This window comes from Bombyx mandarina, chromosome 01 (assembly GCF_030267445.1).
Source record: "Bombyx mandarina strain Sakado chromosome 01, ASM3026744v2".
In the NCBI taxonomy this organism is placed as follows: Eukaryota; Metazoa; Arthropoda; class Insecta; order Lepidoptera; family Bombycidae; genus Bombyx; species Bombyx mandarina.
The window spans coordinates 15376836-15388338 of NC_143208.1; the positions used below are offsets into that span (position 1 = coordinate 15376836).

An 11503-nucleotide genomic window follows, 5' to 3' on the forward strand; every position below is an offset into this window, starting at 1 on the left:
CCACCACCCTGCCTATTTCTGCCGTGAAGCAGTAATGCGTTTCGGTTTGAAGGGCGGGGCAGCCGTTGTAACTATACTGAGACCTTAGAACTTATATCTCAAGGTGGGTGGCGCATTTACGTTGAAGATGTCTATGGGCTCCAGTAAACACTTAACAACCAGGTGGGCTGTGAGCTCGTCCGCCCATCAAAGCAATAAAAAAAATCTAAAATTTATTAAAATGCGATAATTTGCACGGAAGATAAAAATTAGCTACTTTTATAGTCTTGTTTTTAAGTTATTTTAAAAGGCAATAAAATACTATATTGATGAAAACTACAACTTTCTTTTGGATTTGAAAACCAAGGCGTTCAGATCGGTTAAAGGACCGGGGATCACCGTGATCTGAATGAAAATACTTGATTTTTCATATGGCGTTTAATGTATTAAGTTTTAATAAGGCTTATTTTAGACAGCGGTTTCGCTCTGCCTCTGGCACTGCTGATGTCCATAAACGATGGTAACCAACTGAACATCAGGTAGGTCACATGCTCGTCTGCCTACAAAGGCAATAAAAAAAGCTGTAAGCTGAGGACGCTTAAGGAAATTTCACTTCTAAAAGAATGTAATGGACGTATGGACAGCAAAATGCAAATACCTGCCTCTCGTTGAAAATTATATATATATACTTATTTCGGAGTTTTTCCAAAGTGTTCGAAGTTATCCGAGGAAGGTTAAATAGGGGTCGAAATTTTATTATTATACATATTTTATAGTTTGTTACTTTTGAAAAAAGAAACAGGACATGAAGTATTAGAGCTTTTCATATAAAGCTTAGGAAAAAATACTCAAACTACGTTCGTTATTTTTGATAAACATACGTGAACGCGATTAAAGCCTTCTGCAAAAACTATTACATCTACTCTCGCAGAACCTTGTTTAAGAATGCTAGCCGCGAAATGATTGCTAATTCTTCCATCTCTAATCATGTCTATTTTGTCAACTCATCCACCAAAGATGAAGGTAATGCGAACTATATGCCGGGTGGCTGTTTACACGCGCTGTAGCCTAGAATGCGATTTTGATCGACGGTTTGTAATCAAAATAACAAAAGCTTTATGTAAAATTTTATGTATTCCTTTCAAATTTTTACTGGTGATAGGACGTCTTGTGAGTCCACACGGGTAGGTACCGCCACCCAGCCTATTTCTGCCGTGAAGCAATAATGCGTTTCGGATCGAAGGGTAGGGTAGCCGTTTTACTGTTAAAAGTGATACCTTAGAACTCATGTCACAAGGTTGGTGGCGTTATTTACGTTGTAGATCTCTATGGGCTCCGGTAACTACTTAACAAAAGGGGGGGGCGTGAGCCCGTCCACGCATCAGAGCAACGAAAACAATTTTTCAAACAGTACAATACGTCAGAGATTGTAAAAGATGACATACTGTGTTCACTAATTTTGCAATTTAAACTTTTATAAACGAGTTTGCATATTTTCAATTTCTAAAGTAAGGGTGCTGTTCAACCTCTTATTACTATAAAATAATAGGTATTTATCTATGAAGTTGCCATTCTACAATACTCGCCGTTTGAAACATATTTTATGTATGGCTAACAATTAATTCTAAATTTAAGGAATTTTATTTTTTAAATATGAAGTAATATATTTCAAATTCAATTAAGTATTTGTTTAGTGTTCTACTGTGTAGTAATGTTTTGTTTTCACTACATGTATATTTTTTATCAATATGGACACGATAAAAATACGAGTAATTATGGAGTACGATTTCCGTCGCGGCAGCAATGCTGCACAAACAATAATGACATTTACGGAGTGAATTACAAATTATTATTTGCTTGAGTGCTTGGTATTTACTTATGAATTAATAGCAGTTTTCAAAATAAGCATCAAGACAATATCAGTCCATTTGTGTCAAATTGGCAAGGTACAAAACCTGATAAGTGGGTGTCTACCACCAGCTGAAAAATCACGTTGCTTAACAGACACAGAAACGAAGGCATTTTGGATCGCATTGTCACTTGCGATAAAAAAATGAATTATTTTTAATAATTGTTAGTAGTCGTCGTTTTAAAACTTACTCTTAAAACAGTCATGGTGACTCTGGTAGCTTAATACTGGTATAATTAATGACAGATTTAATTATACTGGTTTAATTATGATTATACAGACGGGACACTGATGGGGACCTCTGGCTAGCTTTGGTTAAGTGCACATCACTTCTACTCCTACACAACAACGCTCGACCTCATACAGTACAATCGACGGTCTTTAAGCCACAAGAGCAGCTAGGTTGGAGGATCGAACTCACCAGATCTTGCGCCGACAGATATCTACCTACTTTTTCCAAAGTTTAGATAAGTTAAGCAGATAAGCAAGTAAAAAATCACTATCCGCAAAAATAGAAACCTTTGTCTCCCTTGATGAATATTTTGATTGACCCTTGTAGGAGACCACCTCCTCTCAGTTAATGTTACGGGGCGACCAAAGGGGGCGAGGCCGCACAGCGTGCTTCCTGTACTCTAGCGCGCTATGTAAGAGCGACCAGTTGGTTCCAGCGGGGTATTCCGGGACACTAGCGGCACCGCCTCGGGCGGCCTGATAAGCTGCTGTACCGAGATGGTCGATATGGAGTCGTCGACCCGTCGGTCGGATATATTCTAGAAATGGCTCTGCGAGTCTGGTTGTAGTATTGACCGCTCTACGGGAACCCCTATACTCACGTCCATAAAGCTAGATGGTCAAATGGGCAGAATCACTAAAAAATTTAATGAAAATTTTGTGCTTTTTAAGCGCTAATTTAATGCTGCAAAATCAAATTTTACGCCCAAACAGGATAATCAAAAATTATAAAACTGCTAGCTTATAATTAAGCTAGCATTGTACTGCTGGTTATAACGCTCATAGTGTTGAGCAAAACTACATGATAGCATTCATAATTTAGCGCTCATTGAGTGCTTCCAATATATATATCAAAGAAATGTAGAAATAATTTTTATTTTTTTATTTGGATATAAATTTTTGAGGTCAAAAATTCAAGAAGGCTAATTAAAGAAGGACATATTGCAGAGTTCCAAGAAGCTCTTCGAGGTAACTACAAGCTTTACATATTCCGATCCAGAGTTTTTTCGAATAAAGCAAAATATCTGGATTCGCACTATAAAGCAATATGACGAACCAGAGGAACGCATTTAAAGTAACTAACATTATCTTTGGGTTTGCTGTGAAGACTAGGGATGGACTTCACTGTCCTGATTACTTTTACAGAGTAAGAATTACGCTTTTAGATTTGAAGAGTGGGATAGAAGCTATGCGAATGCAACCAAGAGATTCTTTGTTATTACATTACCCATTAAACTAGCTCGCGGTCTGATATTCACTGGTAACTAGAGCCCATACATTAACAACATGAATACTTTCTTGAAAAAGAATGTCTTAAGTTTCAATTGTAGTATAACAGCAGCCGTTCCCTTCGAATCGGAACGCATGTTTACTTTGCAGTAAAATAGGTAGGAAGCTTTTGTTTAAGCATGCGGACACGCAATACATCCAATACATAATACGCAATGTAATAAATAAATAACAAAAATCATAGGAACACTTCGCGATGGTAGAACACGCTGAGATACTCAAAACCTCTCCGTACTGAACAACTCTAAACTATTCATGAAACTTGTCCAAATCCAAACCAAGTCGTTGGGCTGTGGGACAGATTGACACAGTCTGTGTACTCGTATCGAGCGATCCGACGATGACGATAGTCGAATCCCAGTTTATCTAATGAAATACTTAACTCATGTTCACAAATGATTGACTGTCTCTAGGGGGAAATTATCTATCATATCTCTAAGATTAATTATGATGCGAGATACCTTATGCGGTCAGTTTGTATGCCTGACAAGAAAGTAAGTCATCTCTAGAAGACGGTGTTACGTTTTTATTTATTCCTACTACATATCTTGTATCCGAAGCCGAAAAATTAGTATAACTTATGTTGGTTTTCTTATTATACGTTTTTTTTTAATTATTGAATAATTGGGGGAGTAGCTCACAACCCATCTGTTGTTATGTGGTTACCGGAGCCCATAGACATCTACAAAGTAAATGCCGCTACCCACCTTGAGATGTAAGTTGTAAGGTCTCAGTATAGTTACAACGGCTGTCCCACCTTTCAAACCGAAACGCATTACTGCTTCATGGCAGAAATAGGCAGGGTGATGGCATCTACCCGTGCGGACTGACAAGAGGAACTACCACCAGTAATTATAATTAATATGTTTAACGTTCTTTAGATTGGACGATTAAGCAAAGCCACAGACGCCAAAGTCGAGAGTTTTCCGATGCGATTCGCCAATTTCTGTGCGAAGCAGTTATGCCTTTCGATGTCAAGGATAGGACAGTCGTTATACAATGAAATTGAGACTCCGACCTCATTTCTCAAAATGGGAGCGTCTTGCATTGGTACGACTATCAGTGCGATATGAATACACACTGACTGGCGGCATTATTATTCGGATTGAAATTCAGTATGTTAGTTTACATAGTGTCATGCCTGCCAAAAAGCGAGTGGTTGATCACCACGTCTCCACCGACGTGGACCACACACCTAATACAATCTGATCATAACTCAAACGCAAGGATTAAGAAAAAGTACTGAAATTATTCTAACAATAACATAATATAATTATGTTAAAATGTTTCCAAACGTGACATAGAGACATCTGTTGAAAAGTTTAACCGATTGAAATCTATTCAAATTAAAGATATATGTTACGATAATACCGAGGGCTTAACAATTTTTATTATCTGAAAATGCGTTGCTTCACATATTCGCTTTCAAAGTTTTTAAATATTATGTTGGTAGCTTAGAAAATCTGTTAACACTATTTTAAAACTTACAATGTTTGTTTCTTCCTTCTCGTAAGTATTTGTATATTTGTTCTGTTTTATTGTTCGAGTAAACTTTCTTGTAAACCTCATAGATTCTCTGTATCATATGTAAATGAACGTATTCTGTATTTCCTTTTATACAATTTAATTTTTTTTAAACAAATATTTTAAGACAATAATTATTTCTTACCTTTACACTTATAAATTACTTTATACTATGTATTTATTGATTTCTTATTTCCCACTTTTAACAATAGCCGTATTAAATACCTACATAAATGGTTTACAAATATTGTGACAGGGTGTGATTATTCAACGATATATTCATTCAACGATTAACTTAATGATTCACTGCACCGATGTGATTGATCTTCCTGAAAAGAACTTACACAGTATATAAAGTTTGGAAGTGATGTATAAAAAAGTGAAAATTATGTCCGTAAAATAGTAGATTACCTAAATATGGGAACATTTCCGATATTAATAGTAGTGTGTATAATAAATATTCTCTTTTTTTAGATTAATTGTCCCAATGTTCGTTATCTAAATGTTTAAAAAAGACTTTATATGTTTGGCCGAAGATTTAACATATAATTTTTTTATATGAAAATTAATTAATTATCACCAAACAAATATTGATCATAACGATTTTGGTAAAAAAATTAATAATTACATATTCACTTTAACTAGTACACATTATTTATTATTTCAAATACAATAATGAGTAACAGTATTTTTAGTATGAATTTGTTTAAATAAATAATTGTCTCGGTCTAGTTTTAATCTATGAAACATATAAATGTTATTTTCAATTTACAATAAGAAAAGATTGAACGAGGACGATTTTCTGAAATAATATATTTTGATTTTTGGGAACTCGTTTCATAGTTATTATTTATCTTTATATAACTTCTAAAAATCTTTCTTATGAAAGATTTTCAATACTGGTATATCCATAATAAGTAAGGAAATAAGTAGATATTCCAAATTATCATCATAAGGCATTTTTGATTTATTGCCTAGAAAGGACTTAATTTTTATCTTTGAATACGCCTATGTTGTACTCAGGCTGAGTTTTAGTACCTGCTGTAATATGCTCTGTTTAAAAACTATGGGTTTCATCTTTTTATTTCTTCTCAGATTATTTTATAATTAGATTTGGTCTTCGACTACTGCGACTTCCCGAAGGCTAGTGGTAAATTAAATTACCTTTTATTATCACTATCGCGCCGCCGGTTGCTGAAATATAATTCATTAATTTAAATATCTTTTTCTCCTCCAGACCATAATATTTTGAGACGCGCGTTACACGATATGCCCGAATACTTTTTATTTAATTGATGTTTACAGAGTAGTTGGTCACGGTGGGCAACAATGTACTTTTAGCATACGATGACATATGGGCAGCGTCATCTACTATCACTGTAAAATTTGTACACTCCTCTGTTCATGCTCAGAATACAAGATGACGTACTCAATACTAATCGACTTAGAGCGAGGTATTGGATGATGTCGAAACCCGATTTCTGGAAACTTGCGGCTCCTCATTCTTCTTAACTGCAGTAACAAACAAGTCAGCTAAATTGTATGAGTTCCAATCTTATTGGATTTATCTTTAAAGGATTGGTGCATCGCCAATTTGAAAGTCATAGGCAGAAGGTCCTACGGTTCATTGTATATTAATCAACATCAATAAGTGCGTGTGTAGCTAGGTAGCTGTGCGTTTTGTGATACCACTTTTTAAACAGAAATGTGAAAACATTGAAAGTATAAACAGCCTTCATATTTAAATAATTAACAAGGTGCCTAACAATAATATGAAAATCGGTTTTAAAAAAAATAACATTCAGACAAGTGATAAAATAACTTAAATAACGGCCTTCATTTGTTTAAGGGTTAACTTGGCTAACATCGGAAATCTTTCGGTTATATCTACTTAGTCTGGCCATAAATACTGTTACAATTAAAAATAAACAAAATATTACATTTAAATTTGGAATCTGTCATTTTTATATGATTGCTCATTGAGTTTTCTCACTTTGGCGCCAATACTTTGTACAATATTTTGCGATACTAAAATGGAGTGGGGTGATAAAGAGAACCGAATCGCTGTGATTGCATTACACAAAGTAGGTATGGAGCCAAATGCAATTTTTAAAACTCTCCATACGCTTGGTATTAGTAAAATGTTTGTGTACCGGGATATTAATAGGTGCAATGAGACCTCCTCTGTTTGTGACAGAAAAAGATCTGGTCGTCCACGTAGTGTTCGTACGAAAAAGGTGTAGAAGGAAACGAACGTTTCGGACTTCATCAGAGGTGAAGACTGGCCGTCGTCTAGTGCCGATCTTAATCCGCTGGATTATGATTTATGGTCAGTTTTAGAGTGTACGGCTTGCTCTAAACGCCATGATAATTTGGAGTCCCTAAAACAATTTTACGATTGGTAGTGAAAATTTTTCCCATGGAAAGAGTGCGTGCTTCTATTGATAACTGGCCTCAACGTTTAAAGGACTGTATTGCAGCCAATGAAGACCACTTCGAATAAGCTTTTTATACTTTAAATTGTTTTATATTTATGTATTAAACTAACACACTGTAAAAGCAATAAATGTTATTTGCAATAAAAATTATTTTATTTTTAATTGTAACAGTATTTATGGCCAGACTAAGTATTTATGATAACTTCTTAATTATGTTGGTGTTGAGCATATATTATCTTTGTTTTAAATGGTAAAAAAAGTATTTTAATATATTTATTGTCAAACGTAATAATGTTGGTATGGTAGGTGAACCTCAACTAAGTTAAAATTATGACTAAGGATAAAAAATATTTGTTACGTTTGTTTTCAATCAAAATAATGCGTATAATGACCATTTTAAATTATTAAAGACGGAAAATAATCGTATTAATAAAATTAAGTGCTATGGAAAATAATAATGATCATGTGAAGAGATTTTTTTTACCAATAGATTATACTGAGAAATCATTGATTATGGACATAAATGATAAAATAAAATTCATATTTTGAAAAAAAACAGTCTCCGTTGCCCCAAAATTCCTCTCATGCCCTCATTTGTATAGGTACTCATCCATCCTCCCCCCTATCGTACCACATCTATACACGGTCTCTCACAGTGGGTATATCCAGCTGAAACGTGGCCAAAGGTTCAACAATGTAGATCACGTCAAAATGTAAAAATAGTAATTAGTAATTTCAAATAGATACTTTAATAATTATTTAAACTGCTCGATGACACCATTGAACTTATGCAACAAAATAACCGTTAACTGTTAAATGCGTCAGAAAGAGATATACCATAACAAACTCGTTCAATTCATTTCAAATAATGAATACCACAAAAAATGCAACCATATTACTAGGTGCAACCCTAAGACTCAAAAACTCAAAACAAAATTTCAAACTCCTTACGGGGAATGTTAATTTCAACATTCGTGGCTGTTTAATGTGACGAGACAGTCAGAGCTGGGCCGGTGGTATCGGCGCGGCATTATCGCGCTTGTATAATTTACAGGTTCCTATGTTGGGATCTATACTAAATTGTTTACATTAAATAATTTGTGTAATAAGTTTTACTTTTTTACGTTTATGGATATAAATCTTTGTTAGATAAAAGCGAAAAAATTCATGTTATCAATTACGTTACCTCGACCTAGAAGAAACGAATTGTTCATCATTTGTTCCGGTAACCACTTAATACTTGAGCTAGTCCACCCATGCAAGCAATATCTTTTATATTTATTTTATAAAAACGCGTCATTTGATATGTGGCCGGCCTAAGTTTTTTCAATGAATCATATTACGCTATCTTGCGTAACACATAATTTAAGGGTTGGTAAAAGAATATTTTGTTCGTTTTGTTCAAGTACTTTTCATTCCGAAACTATTTACCTAAAAACATTTTATTCGTCGAACGAGTATTCTAATTGAACACTCTCTATAGTTTTCGGCTTGACATACCCTTTGTGGGATACCCTATAAAGTGTAACATGTAAATATAGTTGACGCTTACGCGAACTTAAACGTATACTCTTACTTAGGGAGGATGCAAGGCGCTGACAGTTTAAAAAGGCGATACAGATGATAATTCTATGACTAAACAAATTACAATTTAATGAGAATTCTCTCTAAAAAAACGTTTGCAACTCGTGATAATTAATTATAAATTTTTTCGGTATGTTCTGCGAATCAGTTAAATTAAAACATGTATTGCTCTTATTGTAAATGATAAAATGTATGTCAGAACACAGATAACCTGTATCTCTATTACTGTCTTCTCCTCTTACCTCAAAATTGGTGCTGATTTCAAGGCTATGGTGTATATGTAATCAGTTAACCGCTTACCATGGGCCGTGAGATTGACGAGTCATTTGCTACTAAAAAGCGAACTTTTCACATTTACTAAAGCTACGTCAATTTCCATCGCAGTTAAATATGTAAAATAAAATCATTATTAATTTAAAAAACCAATTTATTCTTAATTAACTTAGTAAATTCAAGTAGTTTTATTATTTTTGTTTTATTTTTTTTGTTTTGCCAATTTTAGGACCGCGGAACCAAGCACGATGAATTCAAGCGAAGATGAACCCTCGTCTAGTTTAAACGGAAGACTAAGGCCCAGAAGGTCTATCGCGTCTAGTCCTCCAACTAAAATAGCTCGTAAAGGTGACGGTAAACCCTTACAGGAAAAATCCAAGAAGACAAGCACTTCCTCCAAACCTTCACCGAGCAATCAAGATGATCTCAAACTTTCTCCTCCCACCTCAAACTATCTCTGTCCATACTGCGATAAAAAGTTTGCTTCTAAACAAACTGTCTCAAAACATGCACGTCGTATTCACCTATTCTCTTCTAAACAAGATGCATTCATTGAATGTCTCTTCTGTAATCATTCCGAAGCAGAATCAAGCGATATTATTCGACACATGGTGAATAACCACCCTAATCAATATTTCGCATGTCTTGATTGCAATAATAGATTTTCATCGACTACTGAACTTGCTGAACATAAAACTAATGTCTGCGAAAAGCATAAACCGGCTTACCGTAATAAACTTCGTCAAAAATCTTTATCAGGTGTTTTTACACCTGATAAAGAGAAAATAAACGTTGTTGACAGAGGTTTCCATGACAACGCCAAGGAATATCTCACCGACTCTGATTTCAATGGTATAGTTATATCGTGCGAACTGAAACCTTCACAAGCTGATGATGCGGCTGATATTGAAGATAACATAACAACAAACCTAATACTGCCAACTAATAAAAATATTAATCCAAAAACTATAGGTAAAACAGTACTTGAAAAAAACGCTGTTATTGTATTGGATGACATTCACTGGAATAAGAGGATACCCACCAATTTTTCATTTCACAATACTGACGCTGATCAAATATTATCCAGATTGGGTGTTATTCACAGATCACCACGTACTGGAGAATCCACAAAAAAAGATTGGTCCAAAACTTCGGATGAACCTGAACATAGATTTGAAAAGTGCTTTGAAACCGACTTCTACTCCAAGGTTGCTAGCAATGTTCACGAAAATATGACAAAATTTCTAGATGGCTCATTCAACTTCAATTCTGACCCCATAAGCGCCATTAAGACAAGGAAAGCAAAAAATAGTGTCGTCATCAACACTGCAGAAGGATTTCCAATATTGCTTGCATTCGAACAATACTGTCGTAATATTTTTGATGGACATCTACCTCGTTCTATAGCTTCGAAACATAAATGGAAATGGGATAACATAGAACAGGATAAAACGATACCAAATGTTAATCAAATTAAGCGTGACTCGCACACCAATAATTGCATAATAACTTTGATCTCTAGTTTGGATATTTGGACGCAACTGCGAATGCGTAGTAAATATGAAGAGAGGTTCAATAACACTCCCATAGAAAAGAAGATCGAGAAGCGAAATATTATTGGAAGAGAGTTAAAAGAGATCCTTGAAAGTAGGGAAATACCAGTTCCATCTTCACAGATTGTTAAGTATACGGATAGACCTGCTGTAACAGAAGAAGGGCTAGACTTCCCCGCTTCGTTAGGATTAACGCCGTCAGCTCCCCGTTATGACTTGCAACCCGCTGTATTAAGTGGAGAATGGGTTCGCCCAAGATGTTATGTATGTTGTGCTTGTGGTGCTCAGACACGCGATGCCCGTGCTTTATCTTCTCACAACACTACTCAACATCCTAACGCCCAAGTGCAACACTATGAAATAGTGGGGGAGCCACTTTTGAATGCTGATATTTGGAAGCATCTTTATGTGCCCCCAAGTCAATTGAATAACAGAACAAGACCCCTAAGAGGCTTTCGAGATTGTACAAAATGTAAGAAATCTATTGGTCTTGAAGAGTTACACCAACACATGTTGGACTGTGCTGGTGATACACCAACTGTACGTAGAAAGTGCAGATATCGTCCGTTTGGTGTTCGACGACGCCGTCCACGGCTTCCTGATAATACCATCCGTAAAAAAATCAGGAAGGACATCAGGAACAGACAATCCCAAAAGGGTCATATGATGTCAAGACCGAAAATCAGGTCCGAGGTTGGCGACGGTGAGTAATACCCACTTAA

At 35.3% G+C, this 11503-nt stretch overlaps 1 protein-coding gene across 3 annotated transcripts in view; it reads left to right on the plus strand.

Annotated features, from left to right (window-relative positions):
- Positions 1-11503, plus strand: part of LOC149503596 (uncharacterized) — a 51861-nt gene that overhangs the window by 27966 nt on the left and 12392 nt on the right. For all 3 annotated transcript variants that reach the window (XM_089733442.1, XM_089733472.1, XM_089733504.1), the window contains one exon: positions 9458-11484. In XM_089733442.1, the coding sequence (XP_089589568.1) occupies positions 9477-11484 (2008 nt within the window). In that variant the 5' untranslated portion in view covers positions 9458-9476. The remainder of the gene's footprint in view (positions 1-9457; positions 11485-11503) is intronic.